The following is a 14,075-nucleotide window of genomic DNA, read 5'->3' as shown; positions in this document are numbered from 1 at the left end:
TTCAATTATTAAGTTTTCGATTTTTCAATTTTGGTGTAATTTGAAAACGGTATTAATAATACATTTAGGCGAAGAAACTAATAGACGGGCTTGATAAGCCTTGTTTGCTCTACAGTGTCTAAATTGTGTTTGAATAATATAATAATTATCTCGAATATTAAAATTAATATGTCAAAAGAATACGAGAAATGATTATTCTGTGCTGAAGGTATGTTGTGGGCCGCCTGTCATAAATTATCATTATTCTGCATTATCGGCTTACGATACTTTTATGACCCACGTCCGGTAGTCGTCTATCCCAGCGCGTCAGGTAGATTAAAAGAAGAATTGCTGGTTGCGTTTAAGGCAACAAATGGCACCCAATTCAAACTTGTCTCTCGTCTAGCGTTCCCCCTTAAATCGGCTGGCATATTTCTGAAAATTGGTCACATTACTAATTCGAATCTTGCTAACAAGAATTCGGGCTCAAAACATTCTTCCGCAGACTCCTGAACTTTTTAAATGTTCGACTTTTTCGGAAAATAACTTCGTTCGATATATTCGTCTCTTGATACTAAACTGATCGAGTATCCGGCCTGATAGGACGGTTTATAGATTTGTGTAGGACTAGAAGACTTCAATCTCGATAATGCCAACGTCGTTGGCGAAACGCGTCTACACTCTATATTAATTACATTTTTCCTTAAAACGTGTATATTTTATCACTGAACCGCCCCCACACCTGATCAGCTTCCTCCCACCTATCAAATCCAAAACCCACACACGCAATCCGCCTCTAATCTGGCATGAATCCATTGTACTTGACTAGACTAAATTCCGCCAAGAGAATATGTCAGCGATTCCAGTAACCTGTCTCGAAACATTCAATAGCACTGCCTCCAATTAATTTATACCCCCCTCACCGGCACGGACGGGCGGCGGCGTAAGCAATCCTTGCCTGCAGTGTGAATGTTTAATGGGTCTGAGAGCGTGAATCAGAATGCGGTGGCGGTGGCATAGCCTCTTACGGCGTTCACTCAGCTTGCGGTCACAACTCCTGGGGCACTGCAGTTAGAAAATGTGCCTGTGTGTGTGCTCGCTCTGTATGCTGATCCTCCGTAGGACGTGATCCTCGCCCTTAGGATTTGCAGCCATTCACTGCAAATCTCCACAGGCCACAGTCTGATTCGCACATCCTTTTCCGATAAATACTTTCCCAAACACTTTACGAAGCACTATTTTAAAGCCGGCACCGAACTTTCGACAAAAGGCAGGGGTTGTGTTGCGACAGATGTAAATTTGATTTTGTCGAATGATCAGGCAGTCGTTTTGTAAAGATAAGTTGCAGTATTGACGGATCTTTCAAGCTTTGTACAAAAATTGGTGCTTTAAATCTGGCAGACGAACCGAGACACGAAAAAAGGATTATCAACGGCTAATGGTGGCACAAATCATGTTAATGAAGCCGCTCGGGTGTTGCATGATACGCCATAATTCAGATATAATGAGGGCAAATTAGCCAAGATCGGAGGGGTGGTGTGCACACCTGTTTGTCCGGGGTGGTTACCGCTTACGTGTGCAACCAGATTAAACTGCAAGATCGACCGTGTCTAATGCAGCATTAATCGCCGGAATTAGCAGATTACAGCGCCGGTCAATGGAGCGAAGCGAGTTGAATAAAAAGCAACGCGAAAATATATTTGATGCCGAGTTGGTCGAACTTGATAATTTGGCTTTCAGATTGAGAAATAAAACTGTCGCCGCCGGTGTATACGAAAATATAAACATGTCAGCTGAGAAAACAGAAACGTCCCCCCATGCAAAACTAATTATAATTCGGGTTGTTTTTAAGTTTGAACAAATTGTGTGTGTGTCTCTCCCCGAGTGTTAAAATTTTATTTCCGACGCGAAATAAGAAAAGTTTTATATGACTGTTTCAACACTTCATTATTCCTTTATTCTTTTAATAAGGGCAGGCGAGATTTTTATTATTGTTTGACTTCAAGCGCCTCCGCCTTGTCAGCTCACTCTGTTAAATTAAGCGAAGAGACGGGAGATGTTTAAATAATATTCAACGAAACTTTTTGAACTAACTCGCTTTCAGATATGTATTTTCCGCGTGATTAGCTCGACCTCATCACAAAGCGACGAATAACGCAGCCCCTCATTAGGCTCTACATATTGGAAAATCGGCCCGCCATTTTTTTAAAGGGAGGAACAAGCAGTCTGTTTTGAAGGCGATGATACTAATAACAACGAGAGAAATTAGAGCATACCTTTAAGCCAGAAAGCTAATGCATAAATAATTCAGTTAAAAAAAATACCAGTTCATTCTAACAAATAATTAAATATGTAAAATACAAACTACGGGAGAACTGACTTATTTCATAAACGAAGAAAGGCAGCTTTATTTCTAAATAATCCACTTTGTTGGTTTCTTCTAGAAATTAACTTGCCCCCCATGTGAGTCCTATCAGTTGTGTTTAACTCTCTGGAAGCGTCGGCCGTCTTTTGTTTTTACTTCTGTGGTAGTCGTACTACTTAAATAGTGAAGATTTTTTTCGTTTAAAAATAAATCACGCCAAACAATCTATGTCGACGACCTTATTAACATTCTGATCTTGATTTTGCTTCAATTAAAATCTCTTAGTATTGAGAGACGAATATACCGGACGTTGTCATTTTCCGAAAAGGATTCTTGTTAGGAACATTCAAATTAGCAAAGGGGACAATTTTTGAGAAATATGGGAGCCTATTTAAGCGGGATAAATTGACACAACCGAAGTACTGAGATTTTCAGATATGATCTAGAATTTCGTGTTAAAATGATCTGATCTGCTTAAAATAAAGATTCTACACAAATTCTGCACCACAGTAGCCCTTTGTCCCCAGTTTTTAAAATTCCTGCGATTTCGACTGATATATCGCGTTTTCCTCTGAATTCAAAAAGCTTTTTTCACATTTAACGGGACATAACTCCAAAACGGTTCAAGATTTCATCTGACGGTTTACACCACTGGATTTCTTGGAATATTCTAGTCCTATCAGTTAATTTTCAGACCGGATACTCGATCGGGAGACGAATATATCAAACGAAGTTGCAACTATGGAAAATAAGTTTATTTTTTTCTTACAGAGTCTTATTTCTCTACAAAAATTTACGATTATAACATTTTAAACATCATTTCAATTTCTTGCTGGGAAAAGAAGACTACGTGTATTTAAAAAAAAAAAGGCAAAAGAGGATGATGTGATGAATTTCTCATTCGTTACCAGACAGAGGGGCGGAGTTTAATTGCAAAATTTGTATATTTCCCTACAAAATTTTACCCTTTTAAAAACATATTTCACGTGGTAAGTTCTTGTAGAGAAACGACGATTTTTTGCAACTAAGCTCCCCCTCGGCTCACGATGAATAAAAAATTCATCACAATTGAGAGAGGGTGGGTGGGCGGGGCTTATATCTTGCCCAACTTTTCTTAATATACAAATTTTTGTTTTCCCAACAAGAAACTGAAAATATGTTTAAATATCGTGTTGTCGAAACAGAACTCTATATTTTAAGAAAAAAAAAAACACAAAGATTAAGAAAGGACCCATCCGTCACGATCTCAATTATTATAATGAATTTTTCATTCGTAATCAGACCTAGGGGCGGAGCTTATTTACAAAATCCATATTTCTCTACAAAAATTTACGTTATAACATTTTAAACATCATTTAAATTTCTTGCTGGGAAAAGAAGACTACGTATATTTAAAAAAAAAGGCAGTGATTACTCTTACTATTATTCAGTCATTTACCAAAATCAGTCTCATCATAAGAAATACTAGCCCCCCCCCCCCTCTCCATTCCAGTGATTATTCTAAATATTGTTCAGTCATTTACCAAAATCAGTCTTATCTTAAGAAATACTAGCCTCGCCCACCCGCCCTCTATTCCTTAGAGGGTAATTAGTTTACCAAAATCAGTCTAATTTTAGCAGGTTCTAGCCCCGCCCACCCACCCTGTTCTTATTCTAACGATTTTATTTCTGTACTGTACAGTATGAAATCCACCTTTCATTCGGACTAGATAAAATGAATCACTGAAATGAAGACTGGGTGGGTGGGCGGGGTTAATTATATTTTTTTTCGTAGAGTGAGATTGGGAACAAATAAAATGTAGGCTGTTAAAAAAAGCGCTTATCGTAATTTTTTGTTATACTATTTGCTATAAGATGTATTTCTTATTTTAGAAAAAAAGAATGGGTGGGTGGGCGGGGATAAGTTTAACTTTTTCTTAGAGAGTCTTTTATAAACAAGCAATAGCCCCGCCCACCCACCCCCTCTCCATTCCAGTGATTATACTAAATATTGTTCGGTCATTTGCTAAAATCAGTCTTATCTTAAGAAATACTAGCCTCGTCCACCCGCCCTCTATTTCTTAGAGGGTAATTAGTTTGCCACAATCAGTCTTATTTTAGCAAGTACTAGTTCCGCCCACCCACCCTTTATTTTCTTAGAGGCTAACGATTTTATTTCTGTTCAATATGAAATCCACCTTTCATTCGGACTAGATAAAATGAATAACTGAAATGAAAATCGGGTGGGTGGGCGGGGTTAATTATATGTTTTTTGTAGTGTGAGATTGGGAACAAATAAAATGTAGGCTGTTAAAAAAAGGGCTAGTCGTAATTTTTTGTTATACTATTTGCTATAAGATTTATATCTTATTTCAGAAGATAAAAAATGAAAGACCGGGTGGATGGGCGGGGCTAAGTTTAAGTTTTTCTTAGAGAGTTTTTTACAAGCAACCAATAGCCCCGCCCATCCACCCCATCTTCATTCCAGTAATTACTCTTAATATTATTCAGTCATTTGCCAAAATCAGTCTTATCTTAAGAAATACTAGCCTCGTCCACCCGCCCTCTATTTCTTAGAGGGTAATTCGTTTGCCACAATCAGTCTCATCTTAGCAAGTACTAACTCCGCCCATCCACCCTTTGTTTTCTTAGAGGCTAACGATTTTGTTTCTGTACAGTATGAAATCCACCTTTCATTCAGACTAGATAAAATGAATCACTGAAATGAAAATTGGGTGGGTGGGCGGGGTTAATTATACGTTTTTTTTGTAGAGTGAGATTGGGAACAAATAAAATGTAAGCTGTTAAAAAAAGCGCTAATCGTAATTTTTTGTTATACTAGTTGCTATATTCTTATTTCAGAAGAAAAGAAATGAAAGAACGGGTGGGTGGGCGGGGCTAAGTTTAAGTTTTTCTTAGAGAGTCTTTTATAAGCAAACAATAGCCCCGCCCACCCACCTCCTCTCCATTCCAGTGATTGTTCTAAATATTGTTCGGTCATTTACCAAAATCAGTCTTATCTTAAGAAAAACTAGCACCGCCCACCCGCCTTCTGTTTCTTGGAGGGTGATTCGTTTGCCACAATCAGTCTTATCTTAGCAAGTACTGGCCCCGCCCACCCACCCTTTATTTACTTAGAGGCTAACGATTTTATTTCTGTTCAGTATGAAATCCACCTTTCATTCGAACTAAATAAAATGAATCACAGAAATAAAGATTGGGTGGGTGGGCGGGGTTAATTATGTTTTTTGAAGAGTGACAATGGGAACAAATAAAATGTAGGCAGTAAAAAAGCGCTAAGATTTATTTCTTATTTCAGAAGAAACAAATTAGAGAACGGGTGGGTGGGCGGGACTAAGTTTAACTTTTGCTTAGATAGTCTTTCATATGCAAACTATAGCCCCGCCCACCCACCCCCTCTTGATTTCAGTGATTACTCTAAATATTGTTCAGTCATTTATCAAAATCAGCTTTATCTTAAGAAATACTAGCCCCGCCCACCCGCCCTCTATTTCTTAGAGGGTAATTCATTTGCCACAATGAGTCTTATCTTAGCAAGTACTAGCTTCGCCCACCCACCTTTTATTTTCTTAGAGGCTGACGATTTTATTTCTGTTCAGTATGAAATTTACATGAAATCCACTTTTCATTCGGACTAGACAAAACGAATCACTGAAATGAAGACTGGGTGGGTGGGCGGGGTTAATTATATATTTTTTCGTAGTGTCAGAATGGGAACAAATATTATGCAGACTGTTAAAAAAAGCACTAATAGTAATTTTTTGTTACTTACACTATTTGCTATAAGATTTATTTCTTATTTCAGAAGAAAACAATGAGAAAACGGGTGGGTGGGTGGGGCTAAGTTTAACTTTTTCTTAGTGAGTTCTTTATAAACAAGGAATAGCCCCGCCCACCCACCCCCTGTTCATTCCAGTGATTGTTCTAAATAAGATTCAGTCATTTACCAAAATCAGCTTTTATCTTAAGAAATATTAGCCCCGCCCACCCGCCCTCTGTTTCTTAGAGGGTAATTCGTTTGGCACAATCAGTCTTATCTTAGTAAGTACTGGCTCCGCCCATCCACCATTTGTTTTCTTAGAGGCTGACGATTTTATTTCTGTTCAGTATGAAATCTACATGAAATCCACCTTTCATTCGGACTAGACACAACGAATCACTGAAATGAAGACTGGGTGGGTGGGCGGGGTTAATTATATATTTTTTCGTGGAGTCAGAATGGGAACAAATATAATGTAGACTGTTAAAAAAAGCACTAATAATAATTTTTTGTTATACTATTTGCTATAAGATTTATTTCTTATTTCAGAAGAAAACAATGTGAGAACGGGTGGATGGGTGGGGCTAAGTTTAATTTTTTCTTAGTGAGTCTGTTATAAGCAAGGAATAGCCCCGCCCACCTACCCCCTCTTCATTCCAGTGACTGTTCTAAATAATGTTCAGTCATTTACCAAAATCAGACTTATCTTAAGAAATATTAGGCCCGACCACCCGCCTTCTGTTTCTTAGAGGGTAATTCGTTTGGCACAATCAGTGTTATCTTAGCAAGTACTGGTTCCGCCCATCTACGATTTGTTTTCTTAGAGGCTGACGATTTTATTTCTGTTCAGTATGAAATCTACATGAAATCCACCTTTCATTCGGACTAGACAAAACGAATCACTGAAATGAAGACTGGGTGGGTGGGCGGGGTTAATTATATATTTTTTCGTAGTGTCAGAATGGGAACAAATATAATGTAGACTGTTAATAAAAGCACTAATAGTAATTTTTTGTTACACTATTTGCTATAAGATTTATTTCTTATTTCAGAAGAAAACAATGAGAAAACGGGTGGGTGGGTGGAGCTAAGTTTAATTTTTTCTTAGTGAGTCCTTTATAAACAAGGAATAGCCCCGCCCACCCACCCCCTGTTCATTCCAGTGATTGTTCTAAATAAGATTCAGTCTTTTACCAAAATCAGCTTTTATCTTAAGAAATATTAGCCCCGCCCACCCGCCCTCTGTTTCTTAGAGAGTAATTCGTTTGGCAAAATCAGTCTTATCTTAGCAAGTACTGGCTCCGCCCATCCACCATTTGTTTTCTTAGAGGCTGACGATTTTATTTCTGTTCAGTAAGAAATCTACATGAAATTCACCTTTCATTCGGACTAGACACAACGAATCACTGAAATGAAGACTGGGTGGGTGGGCGGGGTTAATTATATATTTTTTCGTAGAGTCAGAATGGGAACAAATATTATGTAGGCTGTTAAAAAACACTAATAATAATTTTTTGTTATACTATTTGCTATAAGATTTATTTCTTATTTCAGAAGAAAACAATGAGAAAACAGGTGGGTGGGTGGGGCTAAGTTTAATTTTTTCTTAGTGGGTCCTTTATAAACAAGGAATAGCCCCGCCCAACCACCCCCTGTTCATTCCAGTGATTGTTCTAAATAATGTTCAGTCATTTATCAAAATTAGCTTTATCTTAAGAAATACTAGCCCCGCCCACTCGCCCTCTATTTCTTAGAGGGTAATTAGTTTGCCACAATGAGTCTTATCTTAGCAAGTACTAGCTTCGCCCACCCACCCTTTATTTTCTTAGAGGCTGACGATTTTATTTCTGTTCAGTATAAAATCTACATGAAATTCGCCTTTCATTTCAGACTAGACAAAACGTATCACTGAAATGAAGACTGGGTGGGTGGGCGGCTTATTAACACGCTGTTTTTTCGTAGAGTCAGAATGGGAACAAATATAATGTAGGCTGTTAAAAAAAAACACTAATCGTAATTTTTTGTTATACTATTTGCTATAAGATTTATTTCTTATTTCAGAAGAAAACAATGAGAGAACGGGTGGGTGGGCGGGGATAAGTTTAACTTTTTCTTAGAGAGTCTTTTATAAGCAAACAATAGCCCCACCCACCCACCCCCTCTTCATTCCAGTGATTATTCTAAATATTGTTCAGCCATTTACCAAAATCAACCTGATCTTAACACTTTTATTCTAAAAACTGACCATAACATTACGAACCGTACTTTAAAACGGAAAACTCAATCCAGCCGAATCAAAATATTGCACAATAGAAAAATATTGTGACATCGTTGGAAGCAATCACTGGAATGTTAAAAAAGAGTCGTAATTACTATGTACACGTACGGCAATTAAAGTTATCATTAACGGATTATAAATAGCTAAGCATCTGATTCTGCAATTCATTTTGCCCCTGCATGTTAACAAGATTTCAGGACTGATAAAACAATTAGTTAGCAATCAAACTATCCACGTATCAACGAGATGAAAAGATAGTATTGTTTTTGGCACATAAAAGCTTTTAGTGTTATGTACGTGTAGAACCGAAAGTGCCAACATGTTCAAAATTTTGAGTTACACGGTCCTAACAGTAATGACAGGTGAGGACCACTATTTTTACATTTTTTGACTAACAAGTTTGAAAATTGTAGCCGATTTGTTGGCAACATCGGGCGATGTAGCAGCCACTTGGACTTCCCCCATACTTCCCAAATTGTTGTCAAACGACTCGGAAGTAAACCCGTTTGACCACCCCATCACCGAAGACGAAGCTTCATGGATAGGGTCCTTACTAAATATCGGGTCAATGGTAGGACCTCTCCCTTTTGGATACATTTCCGAAAAATTCGGCCGCAAAGTTGCGCTTCTGTGTATCGCAATTCCTCACATCATCTCCTATTTAACTTTTGCTTTCTCCAAAACTTTATACTTGTACTACTTTGCAAGACTGCTTGGAGGGATTGCGGTAGGTGGAGGTTACACGCTCCTCCCGGTGTACGTTGCTGAAGTCGCTGAAGACTCCAACCGAGGTACGTTAACAGCAACCTTGAACTGTTTCTGGACTTTCGGAAATTTAATACCATACGCCGTCGGTCCCTATATCCCAGTGGTGTGGTTCAACGTCATCTTAACCTGCTTACCAACAGTGTTTTTCATAACGTTCATCTTCGTAGCACCCGAATCGCCCTATTATTTGATAGTTAAAAACAGAATTGACGACGCTGAGCGAGCTTTGATGACACTAAGAGGTGGCAATAGAGACGTCGTCGACAAGGAAATCAAAAAAATACAAGCCGAAATAGCCGAAAATGATGCTTCAGTGTCAATGTGGCAATTTTTCCAAAACAGACTCTACATGAAGGGGTTGTTTTTTTCCGTGGTGTTGACAGTAATTTCGCAACTATCTGGAATCAACGCTGTCTTATTCTACACCCAACAGATTTTTGACGCAGCTGGTGTCAATGGTTTATCGTCAGACGTATCTTCCATCATCATCGGCTTAGTTACTTTTAGTTCCAGCTTTGGAACACCCTTCGTGTCCGACAGGTGGGGGCGGCGAGTACTTATGGTCACGTCATTCTTAGGGGTAGCTATCGCCCATCTAGTTTTTGGTATCTATTTCTTCTTGAAAGAGAGAAAGGGTGTTGACGTGAGTTCCGTTTCATGGTTGCCGCTTCTGTGTCTAGTACTCTTCATCATAATGTTTAACGTTGGACTAGCAGCCGTAACATGGACCATCACGTCTGAATTATTCCCAACCAACGTCAAGTCGTACTCAGCGTCTATAGTTTCGTGCACGTGTTGGATTTCGTCATTCTTCGTTACCAAATTTTTTACTGATCTGCAACATGCCATAGGAAGCGGAGAAACGTTTTGGTTGTATAGCGGATCTTGCTTCCTTGGTGCGCTGTTTATGTTTCTTGTACCAGAAACCAAAGGGAAGAGCTTCCAAGAAATTCAGGAAATTTTGGAGCAGAAACGGGTTCTTTTTTAAATCGTGTTACAATTTTTTTACTCAGAATAAATGTTTTTACAATATGCGTATTTTTTTAACATTTTATATTATTTTAGCGACAGAGGCAACCGTGAACACGAAACTTTTCGATGCGTTATCGTTTCGTATTTACTGTACTAAATGTGTTTATTTACGTTTATCGCAAAGTTTATTTACAATCCGGAAGTTATCGCATGATATAATTTAAAATTAAATTTGTGAATCATTCGTACATGAATATCGGTACAAAACAAATAATAATAACACTATTAGATGCGTGCGCGCGCAGACATAAACAGCTGTTCTGCTCCGGATTTAACGAACTTTATAACCACAAACTGAATGTCAGTGAATCGAGCGATAAACGGTGTTGCGTTTGTAATCGTCTGAGTGCTTAACTAATAAAATGCGCATGATTTGCTGACTTAAAAATCATTCTATCGTTACACAAATATTAATAACACAGTTTAGCGAGAATTGAGTGACGCGACAACCTCACTTTTACCTTGCTTGTAACTATGGTGTGTAGAGGGGATTCGTGACCTCGCTGGAAGCAATCACTGGAATGTTAACAAAGACTGGTAATTTTGTCTACGCACACCGTAAGCAATTAAATTTATCAATCATGGATAATAGCTAAATACCTGAGTTTGCAATCATTTTGCCCCTACATGTTAACAAGATTCCAAGATTGATAAAACAATTAGTTAACAATCAAACTATCCACTTATCAACAAGATGAAAAGATAGGATTGTTTGAGGCACATCAAACCTGAGTAGTCATGCACGCGTAGAACCGAAAGTGACAACATGATTCAAATTTTGAGTTATACGGTTCTAACGGTACTGACAGGTGAGAACAATTATTTTTCCAATTTTTGTGTGACTAATAAATTTTGAAAATTATAGCCGACTTATTGGCAACGTCAGGGGATGTAGCAGCCACTTGGACCTCCCCCATACTCCCCAAATTATTCTCAAACGACTCAAATGTTAACCCGTTTGACCACCCCATCACTGAAGACGAAGGTTCATGGATCGGGTCCTTACTAAACATCGGGTCCATCGTAGGACCCTTCCCTTTTGGATACATTTCGGAGAGATTCGGCCGCAAAGTTGCGCTTCTGTGTATCGCAATTCCCTACATGATCTCTTATTTAACTCTTGCCTTCTCCAAAACTGTGTACCTATATTATTTTGCGAGACTCCTTGGAGGGATTGCAATAGGTGGAGGTTACACCCTCCTCCCGACTTACGTTGCCGAAGTCGCTGAAGACTCCAACCGAGGTATGTTATCAGCAACCCTAAACTGTTTCTGGACTTTCGGAAACTTAATCCCCTACGTCATCGGCCCCTACATCTCCGTAGTCTGGTTCAACATTATCTTAACCTGCTTACCAGTAGCGTTCTTCGTAATCTTCATATTCATAGCCCCCGAATCCCCCTACTATTTGATAGCTAAAGACAGAATTGAAGACGCCGAGCAGTCTTTGATGACACTACGAGGTCGCAAAAGCGACGTCGTCCAACAAGAAATCCGAAAAATCCAAGCCGAACTAGCCGAAAATGGCGCCTCAGTGTCAATTTGGGAGTTCTTCCAAAACAGACTCTACATGAAGGGGTTGTTCCTCTCCGTGATGTTAATAGCAATCTCGCAACTCTCCGGAATCAACGCTGTTTTATACTACACCCAACAAATTTTCGACGCGGCTGGTGCCAATGGTCTTTCATCCGACGTGTCTTCCATCATCATCGGCCTAGTTACTTTCGTGTCAAGCTTTGGCACTCCTTTTGTTTCCGACAGGTGGGGGCGGCGAGCACTCATGTTCACGTCGCTGTCAGGAGTGACCATCGCCCATCTAGTTTTCGGTGTATATTTTTTCCTCAAAGACAGAAAAGGTGTGGACGTGAGTTCCGTTTCATGGTTGCCGCTTCTGAGCTTAGTAGTCTTCATTATAATGTTCAATGTCGCTCTAGGGTCGGTAACGTGGACGATCTCGTCTGAGTTGTTTCCAACCAACGTTAAGTCGTACTCGGCGTCTATAGTTTCGTGCGCGTGTTGGTTTACGTCGTTCTTTGTTACCAAATTTTTTACCGATCTGCAACATGCCCTAGGGAGCGGCGAGACGTTTTGGTTGTATAGCGGATTCTGCTTCTTCGGCGTGCTGTTCATGTTTCTCGTGCCAGAAACCAAAGGGAAGAGCTTCCAGGAAATTCAAGAAATTTTAGAACGGAGGCGCTTTTTCTAAAAGCGTGTAGTGTTTTTTACAGTTGAAACCAAAGCTCGTCAAAATTTTGGGACAGGCGATTTTTTGAAGTCGTTGTACAATTTTTGTTATAGAGAATAAATGTTTTTACAGTATGCTTTGTATTTTTTTTTTTCAAACAATTGAATTTTGGTGTTGTCCACTTATATTTGGCAATAATCGCAGTTATAGATTTTTACGTCTATTATCTCAGGTATTTAGAGATAAGGAAACGCTAATGACAGTGCACTGTATTCACTTTGATTCGATAAGAAGTCTGATTATCAAGATTTACGATTGTTGTCTAAGTGAGAAATGATAATAATAATAATAATAACAATATCAATGCACAACTGATTATTAAAGACTAATGCTAATTCTAATTAACGATAAATTAACAATAGTAAATGTGATGAGGAAATAGAAAGAATAAAATGAAAATAAATAAGAGGGATATACATCGAAAATTCTCACATAAATGTAGCAATTTAAAATTAAGTTCCTTGTATTAAGTTTTTGAATGAAGTTCAATGATGCCAAATTTTTGCGTACTTGCTAAGATAAAATTGAATTTGGCCCATAACACCCTCTAAGAAAAGAGAGGGTGGGTGGGCGGGGCTAGTACTTGATAAGATAAGACGGTTTTTGGCAAATAACATCTTTCCAGAAAATATAGGGTGGGTGGGCGGGGCTAGTCCCTTCTAAGATAAGACTGATTTTGGCACATGACATATCCTCTACGAAAAGAGAGGGTGGGTGGGTGGGGCTAGTAGCTGCCAGGATAAGGCTGATTTTGGCAAACGAGATATCCTCTAAGAAAAGAGAGAGCTGGTGGGCGGGGCTTGTACCTGCTAAGATAAAACTGGTTTTGGCAGCGACACACCCTCTAAGAAAGGAGAGGGTGGGTGGGCGGGGTTAGTACCTGCTAAGATAAAACTTATTTTGGCAAATGCATACCTTCTAAGGTAAAACTGATTTTGGCAAATGACATAGCCTCTACGAAAAGAGAAGGTGGGTGGGGCTAGTAGCTGTTAAGATAAGACTGATTTTGGCAAAGGAGATACCTTCCAAGAGAAGAGAGGGTGGGTGGGCGGGGCTAGTACCTGCTAAAATAAAACTGATTTTGGCAGTGACGTACCCTCTAAGATAAACTGATTTTGGCATATTGACAATGCGCTGTAAAATATTTTTTAATTTTTTTTCTAATAGGTGGGAACGTCAACTTTGGCGAAAATTTTATCAACAGAGGACCAAAATTTAAAAACATCACTATCTGGCAAGCGAAAACCAACAAATTATATGTTTCGGAAAGACCTGCAACCACAAATTTGGCAACTTAATGAAAAAAACGACTATTTCACTGTAGATACTCTTTTGGCATATTCTAGGGAACAGTTGGAATTTAAAGGGGGGCGAACCACATTATACAAAATTCTTAGGTCAATGGGTTATAAACACAGGGAAGTAAATGGTCGCAAAATTCTACGTGAACAAAAACATGTCGTTGCAGCCAAAATTACTTTTTTGAGAACATATTTACAGTTTCTAAATTCTTGTGAAAATTTGACTTTCGTGTATTTGGATGAAACATGGATCTATCAAAATTGTTCGTCCATTCGTCGCTGGGTGCACAGTACTGATCTAAAAAGCAATCCCACCAAAATTAAAAGTGAAGGATTACGGTTTACTAT

At 38.8% G+C, this 14,075-nt stretch overlaps 2 protein-coding genes across 2 annotated transcripts; both read left to right on the top strand.

The window, feature by feature from the left end:
* Positions 1 to 8,656: 8,656 nt before the first annotated feature.
* On the top strand, positions 8,657 to 10,138 carry LOC135133614 (facilitated trehalose transporter Tret1-like). The gene is made up of 2 exons (XM_064062073.1): positions 8,657 to 8,744; positions 8,796 to 10,138. The coding sequence occupies exons 1-2, from the start codon at positions 8,702 to 8,704 to the stop codon at positions 10,136 to 10,138; spliced, it is 1,386 nt and encodes a 461-aa protein (XP_063918143.1). The 5' UTR covers positions 8,657 to 8,701.
* Positions 10,139 to 10,448: 310 nt separating this feature from the next.
* Positions 10,449 to 12,500, top strand: LOC135137346 (facilitated trehalose transporter Tret1-like). Its single transcript, XM_064066970.1, has 2 exons — positions 10,449 to 10,991; positions 11,048 to 12,500. The coding sequence occupies exons 1-2, from the start codon at positions 10,949 to 10,951 to the stop codon at positions 12,385 to 12,387; spliced, it is 1,383 nt and encodes a 460-aa protein (XP_063923040.1). The 5' UTR covers positions 10,449 to 10,948; the 3' UTR covers positions 12,388 to 12,500.
* Positions 12,501 to 14,075: the final 1,575 nt, after the last annotated feature.

This window comes from Zophobas morio, unplaced genomic scaffold (genome assembly GCF_036711695.1).
Source record: "Zophobas morio isolate AGI-343-1 ecotype UQ-CSIRO unplaced genomic scaffold, CSIRO_AGI_Zmor_V1 ptg000004l, whole genome shotgun sequence".
In the NCBI taxonomy this organism is placed as follows: Eukaryota; Metazoa; Arthropoda; class Insecta; order Coleoptera; family Tenebrionidae; genus Zophobas; species Zophobas morio.
Note: the sequence above shows the minus strand (reverse complement) of the source record. Positions and strands in the feature narration are given on the sequence as shown.